A 15954-nucleotide genomic window follows, 5' to 3' on the forward strand; every position below is an offset into this window, starting at 1 on the left:
TTAAGGCCTGTGGCAGAGCCGAGTAGAACCTGTGACTCGCAGTGTGACTTGGCCCCGTCTCTGCCCCACGTCCTGGAGACCAGGAAAGGGTCCCAGGGAGGCCGCATGTGCTCCCGATGGTCCTGTGTCCTGACCCGCCCTCATCCTGGGTTCTCCTGTCCCCCAGAGCCGCCCCGCCTCCGATCCCCGCCCCGCGCCCCGGAGCGCTTAGACCTAGCCACCCGCGCCTCCAAGTCCCACTGCCACCCTAGTTGCACTCCCCGCTCCGGACGCCGAGGCCATGTGGCTGGCTAAGCTCAGCACCCGGGTGCTCCTACTGTTGCTGCTGGCTTTGGCTTTGTCCCTACCCGGGACTCAGGGGCGGCCCCGGGGACGCAGGGCGGCGCGTGTCACTGAGCTCTTGCCACAGCTTTTCCTCCCTGTGACAGGGACTCGCCTGGCTCCCAGAGCCTCCCGGAGCACAGGTAAGCCATGCCCGTTGATCTGCCCTTGCTAGAGCCTGACCACTCTTAAAGCTGGGCAAGCTGGTGTCGGGATGGCTGAATTAAGCAGAGCAGAGGGTGGACACCTGTAGAGTCCTGGGAATCTTTCCCTGGGAAGGAAGTAGCCAGCTTACTATATTTGCCTCGGTTCAGAATTCGACCACAAAACTCGTTTTGGGGTGGGGGTGGTGGGTAAATCAGCTTTATATGCTCCTTCCTAACCGTGGGAGGTATTAGCCCAACTGTGGAAAGACCTGGGATGATGTGGAAAGCCTTGCAGGATGATGGACAACTTAAGCACCTGTCAATACCTTTGCTCTTGGTCTTCTGGAGTTTTACTAACATGGCAGGCTTCAGGCACCTAACATTCTGGAACGTCCCTTTCTTCCCCCTTCAAGCTGGTCCCAGGGAATGGGCGACTGGCGTGTGAATTTCAGTAAGCTGCCATGGACCCTAAATGCTACCACCTCTTCCCATGCCAACTCAGGATATTCCTGCTAGCAAGATGCTTAGGAAGAAGTTAGGAAAAGTTGTCAGGATACAGCACCAGTACTGCAAGACACCTACACACAGAGATGTATGAATGGGAAGGAAGGGGAGAAAGCCTGCGGAACAGGAGGTATAGAGGAAGGACTGCTGGGAAGAGTCTAAGTTGCTAGCAGGAAGAGAGAAGCCACTTTAGGGTGTCTTTACTTAAGTCTGTAGTTACAGAGCAAGGTGGAGGCTGGAGCAAAGGATCTTCCCCTTGTCCTCCATGGAAACTGCTGAGAGGACAAAGCAAGCACAGGGGTGGGTCAGTTCAATTATATCACTGCAGCCAAGGCCTCTTCTTCACCCTCCCTCCTCCCCTCCCTCCCTCGCTTCCTTGAGCCTTATTTTCTGCCTTCCTTCTCTTCTCCCTCCATCCATTTTGATTCCCTTTTGTCTGAAGCAGAGTCTCACTTTGTAGACCCCACTTCTCAGCCTCCTGGCTTAGCCTTAGGATTGTTAGCATTTTCTACCATAAGCAGCTCAAGCTTCACTTTTAAGAAAACAGAAGGTGAGGACTTCTTTCTTTCTTTCTTTCTTTCTTTCTTTCTTTCTTTCTTTCTTTCTTTCTTTCTTTCTTTCTCTTCCTCTCTCTCTCTCTCCCTTCCCTCCTTTCTTTCTTCCTTCCTTTCTGTTTTTTCTTTTTTCTTTGTTTATTTTATTTATTTACATTTCAAATGTTATCCCGCTTTCCAGATTCCCCTCCACAAATCACTATGCCCTCTTCTTTCCCCTACGTCTATCTATGAGGGTCCTCCCCCATCTGCCCACCAAATCCTGCCTCAGCACATTCCTCTACCCTGGATCATTGAACCTCCACAGGACTAAGGGGCTCTTCTCCCAGTGATGCCAGATAAGACCATCCTCTGCTAAATACCCAGCTGGAGCCATGGGACCCCCCATGTGTACTCTTTGGCTGTTGGTTTAGTCCTTGGGAGCTTTGGGGGATCTGGTAGGTTGATACTGTTGTTCTTATGGGGATGCAAACCCCTTCAGCTCCTTCTGTCCTTGCCCCAACTTCCCCATTGGGGTCCCAAGCTCAGTCCAATTTTTGGCTGCATGTATCTGCATCTGTATTAGTCAGGCTCTGGCACAGCTTCTCAGGGGACAGCTATATCCAGCTCCTGTCAGCAAGTACTTCTTGGCATCAGCAATAGTGTCTGAGTTTGGTGTCTGCAGATGGGATGGATCCCTAGGTGGGTCAGTCTCTTGATGGCCTTTCCTTAGGTCTTTGCTTCACTCTTCGTTCCTGTACTTCCTTTTGAGGAAGAATTCTGGATTAATTTTTTTGAGGTAGATGGATGGCCCCATCCCTAAACTGGGGGACGTGCCTATCACTGGATATGGTCTCTATAGGTTCTATCTCCCCTTGGTTGGGTATTTCAACTGATGCCCTTCTTGTTGGGACCTGGGAACCTCTTGGGTCCCTGGCATCTGGGACTTTTTGGTGGCTACTCCCAGTTCCCCATACCCCATTGCTACACGTCTCCTTTCAAATTCTGACCCTTTGTATTTATTCCCTATCTCCTTCCATATCTGAACTGCCCCCCCTTCACCCTCTCTCTCTATCAGATCCCCCTCTCTCTCTACTTCCCAAGATTATTTTCTTCCCCCCTTCTGAGGAGTACTGTAGTATCCACACTTTGGTGTGTTCTTCTTTCTTCTTGGGTTTCATATGGCCTGTGAGTTGTATCTTGGGTATTCCAAGCTTCTTTTGGGCTAATATCCACTTTTCCATGAGTGTGTATCATGTGTGTTCTCTTGTGATTGAGTTACCTCACTCAATATTTTCAAGTTCCATCCATTTGCCTGCAAGTTTCATGAAATCATTGTTTTAAGACAACAGGTGGTTTCTTTAAGAAAATAGGAGGTACTGAGTTTTTAGTCTCTTTCTTTTTTCTTCTTTCTTTCTTTCTTTCTTTCTTTCTTTCTTTCTTTCCTTCTCCCTTTCTGTTTTTTCCCTTTCCTTTTCTTTTCTAGGTTTTATCCCATAATTCAGGCTATCAGGCTGGCCTTGAGTTTGGAGAAATCTTCCTGCATCCACATCACAAGTGTTGGGGTAAGAGGTAAACCATACTTTTCTTACCAGTTATGGCATAAATATTGCCTAGTCACCCCATAGCTTCTACTGAGAAATTACTTCCCATGGTACAAATCTTGCAGAGAAGTGAGACTAAGAAGATTGATAGGAAAACAAGTGTGTCTTCCTTTCACAATATGTCTCAGGGAGAGAGAGAGAGAGAGAGAGAGAGAGAGAGAGAGAGAGAGAGAGAGAGAGAGAGAGAGAGAGGGGAAGGCACTGCACATGGACAGACTAAGTGAGCCAGGTAGGGAGAAAAGCAGAGGGAAGTGACAGTAAGGCATGGTAGCTAATATAGGGGTCTATTCCAAGCCTATTTATTTGGATGCCCTCCAGATGAGACAGCAGAGGCATTCAGTATGGGGGAAGTATATCACATTAGTTATCCACCTTGACTTGAAGATTATTGCTAACAAAAATATTTATCTCAGGTACTAGTATAGCTTTGGAATACAAAAGGAATGTGAGGAAAAACCTGAAATTGCAAAATCATTTGTGGTAGTACATGAGCTTTACCTGTTTTACTTTCATTTAATATGATTTCTCTGGTTAAAGACATAGAAGGGAATTGGAAGATATAGTTCTTTGGTAGAACACGTTCCTAGCACATGTGAGGCCCTAGATTCAATCCACAATACCCCTTTTCCCAATGACAGAGAAGATATAAAAGTAGTATAGCCTGAAAAAAAAAAGAGCTATGGCTCACCCCCAAAATCCATTGCCTTCTGCAGCTGTTTGAGGTGGCCTTATCTTTTGATTCCTGTAACTTGTTTACATGGGGAGAGAAAGGGTGGCTGGTTACCTCTGAGTCTATGAATGAAACTCTTGACATAGATCAGGGAAAAACAAGGACATGAATACAGGAAGACAAGTTCCCATCTGGAAGTTCTCATAGGAGTGGCAAGGGGTTATAACTCACCCAGGAGGAAACATCTCCCAGGTCCTCGAGGCTGAGGACTGTCATTCTTGTGGACAAGCTGGCAATTGCCCTCTGTGAGTCTAAAGTAGAACCTGCAAGATCACCCAGCTTGAGCTGGTGAGAAGACCAAGCAAACCCAGGGGGCTTTAGAATGTCCTGGAACTCCCACTGAGTTGTTATGTGAGGGAAGTGGAAGTCTTTTTGTGTTCCTCACTTCGATTTTCGTCCATCCTTTTCATACACACACACACACACACACACACACACACACACACACACACACACACACACCGCTCCCCATATTTTTAGACTTAAGTTCTAGAATTCTTGCTGCACGTGAGTGAATAAACTACCTCAGATGCAGCTTCTCCTCTGGTACTGTGACCACACCGATCATCTCTGGCACTGCACTGTGGTGGATTTCCCTGCACGCCACAGAAGCAGTTCTGCAGTAAACACCAGATGGGGTTCCAATTTAACTTGCTTCTGGCATTTACCATCTCTTGAAGATGAGAGTCAGAACCCACAAGTTGAGGACTGTCTCTAAGACTGTCACTGCCTCCAATGCCAACTTCAATCTCCAGGTGGTTTTACTTGTGATTCTGAGCCTCTAGCAAAATAAGAAGCAAGATTCCCGTACCGTGTCCTCAGATTGACACTAATTTTCTACAGTGGCTCATAAACGGTATCATAATAGCTACTGATGAAGATGTGCATAAGATGGGGTACAGAGGAAGTGCATGTGAGAGCAAACACCCCCTCCCCCAGTGAGTCTTCATGTTCAGCTATCCAAAAACCCTAAACTTGGAGCTTTCACGTTTTTGTGGTGGTTTCATTACGTAGATAAGATTGAATCACTGGGCAGTGGTGATCAGCTAACCCATCAGACCCATCTTGAAGCTATTCAGAAGCTACCACTCCTCAGTCATCTTTTTAACATATTAGCATTTCCAAGATTCCAAGCAGTTTCTGAGTTGTACACCAGGAAAGCCAACTATGAGTTTTACAGTATCAAAGCATTGAGTTGTACATTGTCCTCTTTAAGTAAGTTAGTCAGCTTCCTTTCCTAAATCAAAGGCAAGACTGGAGGTGGGAGGGCCATTCCCAAGCATAAGGGACAATAAGCCTAAAGCCTGGGACAAGAGTTGCCAGCCAGGATTCTCTCCCTAGAATTGTTTGATCAGGGGTGGTAGTGGTGGGGTGTTTGGCTCCCAGAAACACTAGTGATTAACCACCTGTGGCCTTCCCTTCTTCCCTATAGCCTGGCTGCCATTCAGGAGGGCATTTTTCAATTGAATTAGTCATGCAACAATATCTGAGGTCTCTTTGACAGACTTTTGATTGTGAGGATTTTGATTGTCAATTCACTTTTGCTAATAACTGGTGCCTCAAATGCCTGGAATCTGTTGTTCCATGTTATTGTCTTTCCCACTTCTTGGGTCCAAGCTCTTGTGCTGCAGTGACCTTCAAATGGTCTCTGTACCTCTTACAATATTCCTGCTTCTGACTTGGATGAGAACTAAAATGTGTGTTTCTTCGATCTTTCTTCCTGACCCCTGATACTGGCTCATCATCACTATAACAGGAGGAAGCTCAAATGGAACTCCAAACTCTGCCATAAAAAGGTGTTCATGTGTTGACATGTAGACAAGTCAGAAAGCTGAAAATGAGCTGTGATGGAATTTTGGAGAATTTTGAGATCAGAAGGAAATTGTCATGAAATGTGAGCAAACAGAAGTATAAAAGAAAATTTTGACTTTGATATTTCCCCTTTTGTGACCTATACACACTTTCATTAATTCTATAAAATTTCTAAAGTCAGAGTCTCAGAAGGGTTGTGTAAATGTAAGGCCATGCTGATGGTGGAGCCTTAAAGGAAACTGAAGATCCCTTTAGGGAGGTCATTCTAAACAGTTGCAAATGACATTCTTTATTAAGTAACATGGGATGTGGCCCCTCTCCAGTTATAAATCTGCCATGGCTTTTCTTCACTTTCCCAAGAAGTCCTAAGTCCGTTAAAAGGCAATGTCGGACCAGGAATCAGATAGAAAAGGAAAAGAGGCTCTAGGTAGATGGATGTACTTTTCAGTTAAACATTTAAGATGACTGAAGGCACATTCTGCTTCTTCTCCAGGACATTGCTACCTTCTTGAATGTTTCTCTTTTCATAGTTAGTGGCAGTCACAGGCTCATCTGTTCAGATGCTATCCCTACTCCGCCCTTCCCACCTGTCCGACTGTGATCTCCAATACGCTTCTTTTATCTTTGCCTGATGGAATTCTGTTCGCACATTCTGGATTCTATGGTAAAAACAAACTGCCTTTCCACACTCTTCTGCCCCAGCAGTCAAAATGGAAGACATCTGTGACATCAAAAATATAGCGTTTTCTCTGCACAAACAGCACACAGTCTACTTTGCACTGGACACCACCTGGTGTTCTCAAATCCAGCTCAATCCTGATGCTGTCCATGGGGAGACAGGGTCCAAGTGAGTGATCTTACTTCACACTAATCTCAATTCAAAGCACCTGACATTTCTGACTGTTGAACAGGACTACCCCTGAACAGAGAAAACTAAATTAATTTGGTATTAATTATGGTTGCAGTATGGGAAAACACAAAATCAAGATATCTTAAAATTGTGCTTCAAACAAACGACTGTATTTATCTAACTCCAAATGGATCACCTGTTGGGCGTTATGGCTTGTGCTGACAGAGGAGAGGATTCCACATAAGAAAGCAACTGGTCTGGGCAAAGGAGCTAACGTACAAAGGCAGGGATTACCTGCTTAAGGAAACTGGTTTGACCATGTATGTGTGTAGGAGGTTTGTATGAAGGGGTATGTATTTGTGTAGGAGGCTTGTATGAAGGGGTATGTGTGTTTGTGGTGGCTTTCTATGTGTGGTGTGGAGGACACCTTGTCTGCAGCCTAGTTCAGGCGTGCACCTATGTGAAATGGGATTCACCATGGCCTCCGTGGCCCTATTAGAAAGTGTGGCCTTGTTGAAGGAAGTGTGTCACCGTAGGAGTGGGTTTTAAGACCCTCTTTCTAGCTGCTTGGCAGGTGTCTTCTCCTGTCTCCTTTTGGATGAAGATGTAGAACTCCCATCACCTCCAGCCCCACATTTGCCTGGATGCTGCCATGCTCCAGCCTTAATGATAATGGATTGAACCTCTGAACCTGTGAGCCAGCCCTCATTAAATGGTGTCCTTTATAAGAGTTGCTTTCGTCTCGGTGTCTGTTCACAGCAGTAGAACCCTAACTAAGACAGTTTCCTGGCTCCACTTCTAGTCCTCTATGCAAGTGCTAACTCCAGTCTGATTTCCTTGATAAACAGCTACAAACTGGTTTAATTTGCTAGATCAACTAACAGAACTCAGGAAATACTGTACCTACCTTTGTTTGTTTATCATAAAAAACGATTAAAAAAATCAAGGCCAGGGAAAGTCACTGACCTCCATGCCCTGCGAGTGGAAGTCAGCCTCCACTGCTCTCCATGTGCCCAGCTACCTGTAAGCTCTAAAGTCCCAGCATCTTGAAGGGTTTGTGGAGGTTTTATTACACAGCTAGGATTGATTGAGTCACTGGTCTTCCGTGTTCAACCGAACCGCCAGCCCTCCTCCCTATCCTGGGACCAGCCCTGTATCTTGTCTTCTTGTTTCTGGTGACCATTTCCAAACCTGAAACACTCTGAAGGCTTCTAATCCTTATTCAAATCATTGGCATGCAAAATACAGGCTCATCTTGGAGATTCCTAAGATTGCACTTCAGGGAGCAGGGATGAGGCACCTTTACGTATTTTTCAACATCACATCTTTTTTTCCTTTATATCTCTCTGTGTTCAAAAATACTCAAACATGTCTCATAGTTATATTTATGAAAAAATCTCAAAATATCCTAGATATATTTGGATACTGCCGGCACTTGCGTAATAATAGAATTCTATTTTATGTAATCCACATTCTCTTATTATAAATATGGAAGGCATTTCTCTGTCCAATTAGACATCCATACTATAGTAACTGGTGACGAACAATTTCTCCCGAATGAAATGGTGAAAATATTTTCCGCGACTTTGCCTACTACCAGGACAGAAGGTATAGTCTGTTTAGTTTTTCAAGACAAAGTTTTGCTATATAGTCCAGGCTGAACTTAAGCTGGGTCCTCCTGCTTCAGCCTCCTGAGGGCCAAGATTACTGACATGTGCCACCCTGACTAGTTATGTGGGTTCTTTCTTAAAATGTTTTTATAAAATATGATTAAGGTTCAGAGCCTGATGCTTTGCTGTACATCTGCACAAGGAAATGATTAGTATAGTCAAACAAGCATGCCCATCGCCCTTGGTTTTACCACGTGTTAATATTTTATTTGTAGAATAGCTTATAGCTATTTGTTTCCCCCGAAAACTGTTAGTGTGGGAAGAGGTCAAGGTGGGAAGGATACATATGATTTTGCTCCACTTTTGTGTTTGGCAGGCACTACAACCAGATGTCTGCTGTCTGTTGGGCCCAGTAGCCAGATGCTCTGATCATAAACACTCATTATGAGCGGCCAGAGCTCACTTACATGAATGGATTTCTCCCCATTCACGGTGCTTTTGGCAGTGACAGTTATCTGCTTGAAGGACCCATTTATCTCACTACAAAGTAAAGAAATTCCATGCAGGAAGTTGATAGAATCACCCAGTATTTCTTTCTCCCCAGAACAGTACTTTTTAATCAGAGATTACCTAGGGAAGTTACAGGTTTTCAATCCTTTAAATTTTTTATTATATTTATTTGCCTATGTGCATGTGCACGAGTGTGCATTTGGTGGCGCACACATGCAGACAACTTGCGGTAGTCAGTTCTATCATGTGGGTGCCAGCGATTGAACCTCGGTCTTACTCTTGGCAGCAAGCACCTTTAGCTACTAAGCCATTTTCCTAGTCCTAAAATTCCATTTCAATCATACATTTTCTCCTTTGTTTTTCATTTTTACATCTGTAAGAAAACTCTCAAATGTTTAGGTGCAGATTTCCAAGATCTTTGCTGATGTTAGGAGACAGATAGACAGGTAGGTGGTGTTTCCCCCTCCTATGTCTGTGGGAACTTGAAGCCTTACCCTTACTGTTAATTGTAAAGTGTTCCCATATCTATGGCCACTCAAGGGTTGAAAGTGTTACATGGAACTTGGAGGTGCCTCTCAGTGGTTAAAACACTGACCGATAAGCAAGAGAACACAAGATTGACTCTCGGCATCCACATGGTGACTCACAGCTGTGGAAAACTCCAGTCCCAGGTGATCCAATGGCCTTTTCTGGCATCAGAGGGCACACACTTTATGTACATGGTACACAGATATACATATAGGGAAAACACCCATACACATACAATAACCCAATGAGGACTTAAAAAGAAAGCATTAGATGGAAAATTACAGAAGTATCCAATGGAGAGAGCTCAGTGGGTACCAGCATGAGGAGGAACTCAGTTCAAGTACCCAGAATCCATGTAAAGCCAGGTGCCGTAATGTGTATTTCTTATCCTGCTCATATGTAGAAATAGCCTGCCCCACTATCACCTGGTATTCAGTTCTGAAGGCCATGGTGTGTTTTGTGTTGTGGCCCAGTTGGCACCGGAGGCCCAAATAACCTATGCAACCACCTGGTCCCACACAGAAACCTAGGAATGGCCCAGACACCTACTGCCCTACTGGTGCTGGTCCTGGGAGAACCATGTAGAGTGTGGCACTGCTTTGTGAAGACCGGACCACAGCCCCTAATTTTCATGGAAACTGATCCTGTGTGTCACTATCGTCTTTTCTCTTGGTGTTCTAGAGGGTCTTTCCACTGATTAACGGGCTGTTTCATGTGGGAGGAGAAAGATGTTGTTCTAGAGCTTTTAGGCCTCATTGAGAAAAATATGAAGAAAAACATGAACTACATGAAAAAGTTTGAATTGCTTAAAAGAAAAAAAAATCCATGAAGGCTTAGAAGCATCTGGGAAGGAATCAACACAGGCAGAAAGTTGGAGGCAAATGGAGAGACACTCGAGAAAGGGTATAGTTAGGGTTTTACTGCTGTGAACAGACACCATGAACAAGGCAATTCTTATCAGGACAATATTTAATTGGGGCTGGCTTACAGGTTCAGAGGTTCAGTCTTTTATCATCACGGTGAAAGCATGGCAGCATCCAGGCAGGCATAGTGGTGGAGGACTTGAGAGTTCTACATCTTGGTTCTGAAGGCAAACGGGAGAGGACCGGCATCCAGACAGCTAAAAGGAAGGTCTCAAAGCCCGTGCCCATAGTGACACATTTCCTCCAACAACACCACACCTACACCAACAAGGCTGCACCTCCAAATGGTGCCATTCCCTGGGCCAAGCATATTCAAACCACCACAGAGGGGTCCATGTTGAAGCATGATGATATACTATTTCTAGAGAAAGAACTAAAAGATATCTGAACACTCTGCACAAAACAGATTAATGGCTGGTACTTAGTAAAAGATACTGTCACTAGCTGAAGTTCCCAGATTACAAGCAGCTGAAGCCAAAAGGACGCTCAGGGTACTTCAAATAAAAAAAAAGTGACCTGAAGGATCAATGAATACTAGTGTGAATGAGAATTACCAACTTCAAAAGCCAGAAAAGGCATCTACAGGAAGCTGAAGAATGGGAAGACTAGGTGACTGGAATAGATAGGAAACTCCCTAAGAATCGAAACAATGTACAGAAAGGCTGTCACAATTTTCAAAAAGTGACCTCCAATCATTCCATGTTTGCTGGCCAGTTAAGAAGACTGGGATGCCATGCTTGAAGAAGGTGTGACCAATGGTGGCAAACGATTCAAGTGCAGTGAACCACAGAAAGGTGTTCCATTTAGTGCCAAAGGGAACTCAAAAGGAACAGACTCATGTAACAGAGTCACATGCTCCTTTAAAGAAACCCCTCTCCAAAAGAAAGACAGCTAGTCTCCTGCAGGAATCTAAAGTCACTAGGGCAAGTGATAGCTTTACAGAGTACAGTGAAACCTTGCAGAGAGAAGAGGCAGTTTTGTAGCAGAAATGCCAGACAGTGAGGGCCAGGATCAATAGAAAGTAAAATCTGAAGTATTTCCAGACAAAAAAACAAAATCCCACAGGAAATGAAGAATGGAAATTACCAGAAAAGAAGAGAAACTTCATAAAGTAGAATATCATAGCACGAAGCTGCTGATGTGCTGGAGAGCTTAAGGAACTGGGAAGGACCAGTTTCCTTTCAAGAGCAGGTGACATCAAGGAGGAAAGAAAGACACACCACTGTTAGTTAGCAACTTGGGTGCTAAAATCCTCATTGTTCTAAGAAGAGAAAATGCTCACAATAGACAAAAGTCAACTGAAAGGGTCTCTGAATTTGAACTTTTAGGGAAAAACACTTATGCACTTGATATTTTAAATACAGTGTGTATCTGTGATTTCTGAACTTGATCCCTCGTCCTGCATGTAACCCTGCACTGTGGGACAGACTTCCATTTGAAGCTAGAGCTTTTCTCTCTCTAGCTTTGCTACAGGGAAGGAGAGAGGGGTAAATGAACAAACAGCACATGCTCTACACCACCTGATTAGCGACCAAGGAAATCCCACCTGTGACCGGCTGCCTCACCCTCAGACAATTGCTGACCCTGCATCCCTATTAATTCCATGGGAACAAGGCCAAGAGATGATGAGCCCTCCCTCAGTCCAACTACATCCCAATCCTGCTCTCTCTAAAAACAAAGCACATTTTATTCCCATTCTGGCAGAAGTTTTACCAGGCTTCCTTTGGATAAAGTCATAGGCCAGTGTTTTCAGAAGTAGAATCCAGCTCCAGTGATAAGGAAAGTGACCTTGGTAATCTCCTGATTGCCTCTCTCTCTCTCTCTCTCTCTCTCTCTCTCTCTCTCTCTCTCTCTCTCTCTCTCTCTCTCTCTCTCTCTGCTGAATCAAAGCATCTGACCTCAGCCTTGTTCCTCCAACTCTTCATTCAATCCCTTTATTGTCCCCAGTAGATCTCCAAGGACATTTTGGATGACAAAGGGTCCTCCTTTCTCTCCCCTCCTCTAGTAAACATATAAGAGCTTCTAGAGATGACTTCCCACTGAGGGATTTCCCTGAACCACCCCAGTTCTGAATGAAATTTGTCCTTGCTGAGAGGTTTCCTGCTGGCCTTCCCCAGGACCAATTCTTCCTTTCCCACATCTGAAAGTAGAAATAACTTCCCTTTAATATAAATTCCACCTTTGAATGAAACTAAAACGAAACTTGACAGCATTTGACCTCTCTTCAGAAGTAATTTGACTCCTCTTTCATGCTCAGTGAAGAAATGCAGTCACAGGTGGCTATGTTCTTGGTCATGGTCAGGCTAATGGAATTACAATTACTAGGATGGTGATTTATAAATAAACATGATTAAATATGACTTTTATAAGTAGTTCGTTTTATTCTAGATAACATAACCATTATGTTTGATTATCTAAGTCACTTGCATAAACAAATAGTGTATGTGGTTTGAATTTCAGAAGATATATTTTTATGCCACAAAATGCACTTATTATCTTGTAGACAAATATGAATTAACTCTATATTCATTTAAATTGTAATTGATTTTTTAGAAGACAGATCTAGAAAAGAAAAACAAAACATGATTTAATCTTTCTTTTTCTTTTCTTTTTTTAATTTATTTACCATCCAGCCATCTTCCTCTGCTGGTCTCCCTCCCACAGTTCCGAATGCCATGCCTCCTCCCTCCTGTCTCCAAGAGGATGCTCCCCCCCACCAGGCCTCCCTCTCCTTGGGGCCTCAAATCTCTCCATAACTAGGAACATCTTCTCCCACTGAGACCAGGCAGTTCTCTGCTGTAGATGTGTCCAGGGCCTTAGACCAGCTTCTGTATGCTGTCTGGTTGGTGGCTTAGTGTCTGGGAGCTCCCAGGGTTCTGGGTTAGTTGAGACTGCTGGTGTTTCTGTAGGGTCACCCTCCTCCTCAGCTTCTTCTAGACTTTCCCTAATTCAATCAAGGGGTCCCCGATTTCAGTGCAAAGTTTGGCTGTAAGTATCTGCATTTGTCTCAGTCAGCTGCTGGTTAAGCCTCTCAGTGAACAGCCATGCAACACTCCTGTCTGTAAGCACATTATAGCATCAGTAATTGTGTCAGGCCTTGGTGTCTCCCCAGGTGGGCCTGTCACTGGACGGCCTTTCCCCTAGTCTTTTCTCTATTTTTGTCCTGCAGTTCTTTCAGACAGGAACACTTCTGGGCCAGAAATTTCGATTGTCAGTTGGCCTTGTCTTGAGGCCCTGTTTATCTACTGGACGTAGATTCTTTCTGTTTCCTCTCCTCACTGTTCAGCATTTCATCTAAGGTCACTCCCATGGAGTCCTGAGAGTCTCTCACCTCCCAGGTCTCTGGTACTTTCTAGAGGATCTCTTCAACTCCTACCTTCTGAGGCTACATTATTTCCATTCATTCTGCTGGCCCTCTGGGCTTCTCTCCTGCCTCCCAATACCTGGTCCTTTCCACTTTCCCTCTCCTTCCCCTCCCCCACCCAAATCCCTCCTTCCTTCTGCCTCCTGTGATTATTTTCATTTCCCTACTAAGTGGGACTGAAGCATCCTCATTTGGTCTTTTTTTTTTTTTTTTTTTTTTTTTTTTTTTTTTTTCGAGCTGAGGACTGAACCCAAGGCCTTGCACTTGCTAGGCAACCGCTCTACACTGTGCTAAATCCCCAACCCCTCATTTGGTCTTTCTGCTTGTTAAAGTTCTTAGTACCTGTGGGTTGTATCCTATGTATTCTGTACTTCTTGGCTAGTATCCACTTATTAGTGAGTACATGCCATACATGCCCTTTGGGTCTGGGTTGCCTCACTCAGGATAATATTTCCTAGTTCCATCCATTTGCCTGCAAAACTCATGATGGCCTCATTCTTCATAGCTGAATAGTATTCCATTGTATAAATGTACCACATTTTCTGTATCTATTCTTCCATTGTGAGATGTCTGGGTTGTTTCCAGCTTCTGGCAATTACAAATAAGGTTGCTATCAACATTGTGGAGCATGTGTCCCTCTGGTATGGAGAGGCATCTTTGGGGTATATGCCCAAGAGTGGTATAGCTGGATCCTCAGGTATACGTCTTTCCAATTTTGTGAGGAAGGTCCAGATAGATTTCCAGAGTGGTTGTACCAGCTTGCAATGCCACCAGCAATGGAGGAGTGCTCCTCTTTCTCCACATCCTTGCCAACATCTGCTGTCACCTCACAGTTTTTTTTTTAATCTTAGTTATTCTGATTGGTGTATGGTAGAATATTAGCATCCTTTTGATTTTCACTTTCCTGATGACTAAGGACTTTGAATATTTCTTTAAGTGCTTCTCAGTCATTTGAGATGCTGCCATTGTGAATTCTCTGTTTAGTTTTGTACCCAATTTTTAATTGAGTTATTTGGTTCTTTGGATGTTAGCTTTTTGAGTTCCTTACATATTTTAGATATTAGCCCTCTATTGGATGTGGGATTAGTGAAGATTTCTTCCCATTCTGTAAGTTGCCAATTTGTCTTATTGATTGTGGCTTTTGTGTCACAGAAGCTTTTCAGTTTTATGAGGTACCATTTATCAATTATTGATCTTAGAGCCTGAGCCACTGGAATTCTGTTTAGGAAATTTCCCCCTGTACAAATGAGTTTGAGGCTCTTTCCCAATTTCTCTTCTATTTGATTCAGTGTATCTGGTTTTATGTTGAAGTCCTTGATCCACTTGGACTTGAGCTTTGTGCAAGGTGAGAAATAAAGATCTATTTTTATTTTTCTACATACGGACTGCCAGTTATACCAGCACCATATATAGAAGATGCTTTATTTTGTCCATTGCATGTTTTTTGGCTTCTTTGTCAAAGACCAAATGCCCATAAGTGTGTGGGCTTATTTTTGGGTCTTCAATTCTATTCAACTGATTGACCTGTCTGTCTCTGTACCAAAACTATGAATGTTTTAGGGTGAAATGTTCTATATCAGTCAGTCAGTCAGTCAGTCTGTCTGTCTGTCTTTCTGTCTCTCTCTCTACATATATACATATATATATATATATATATATATATGTTAAATCCATTTGGTTCATAACATCTACTAGTTTCACTGTATCTCTGTTTAGTTTCTGTTTCAATGGCCTGTCCATTGGTGAGAGTGGGGTGTTGAAGTCTCCCACTATTATTGTGTGTGGTTCAGTGTGTGTTTTGAGCTTTAGTAAAGTTTCTTTTATGAATGTAGGTACCCTTCCATTTGGGGCATGAATGTACAAAATTGAGACTTCATTTTAGTGGCTGTTTCCTTTGATGAATATGAAGTATCCTTCCCAAACTCGTTTAAGAACTTTTGGTTGAAAATTTATTTAATTGGACATTGGAATGGCAACTCTACTTGTTTCTTGAGATCATTTGCTTGGAAAACTTTTTTCTAGCCTTTTACTCTGAGGTAGTTTCTTGTATGCAGCAAAATGTTGGATTCTGCTTACATATCCAGTCTGTTAGCTTATGTCTTTTTATTGGGGTATTGGGTCTGTTGATTTTGAGAGATATTAAAGACAGATGATTCTTAGTTCCTGTTGAATTTGTTGTTGGAGGTGATATTATGTGTGTGTTTGTGATTCTCTCCTTTTGGGTTGGTTGTGATATGATTAATTTCTTGTTTTCCTTTGGATAGTTTCCCTCCTTGTGTTGCTTTCCTTCTAGAATCTTCTGTAGGGCTGGATTAGTAGACATATATTGGAATATATATGTCATGGAATATTTTGGTTTCTCCATTTATGAATGGGAGTTTTACTGGGTACAGTAGCCTGGGCTGGCATTCATGTCCTCCTAGGATTTGCACGACGTCTGTCAAGGATCTTCTGGCTTTTAGAGTCTCTGTTGAAAAATCTGGTGTAATTCTGTTAGGTCTGCCTTTATATGTTACTTG

At 43.5% G+C, this 15954-nt stretch overlaps 1 protein-coding gene across 1 annotated transcript in view; it reads left to right on the plus strand.

Annotated features, from left to right (window-relative positions):
- The first annotated feature begins 280 nt into the window (after positions 1–280).
- Alkal1 (ALK and LTK ligand 1) overlaps positions 281–15954 on the plus strand; it is a 28428-nt gene continuing 12754 nt past the window's right edge. The window contains exon 1 of the mRNA XM_032890533.1: positions 281–464. Within this exon, the coding sequence (XP_032746424.1) occupies positions 281–464 (184 nt within the window). The remainder of the gene's footprint in view (positions 465–15954) is intronic.

The sequence above is a fragment of the Rattus rattus genome, chromosome 1 (assembly GCF_011064425.1).
Source record: "Rattus rattus isolate New Zealand chromosome 1, Rrattus_CSIRO_v1, whole genome shotgun sequence".
Classification (NCBI taxonomy): domain Eukaryota; kingdom Metazoa; phylum Chordata; class Mammalia; order Rodentia; family Muridae; genus Rattus; species Rattus rattus.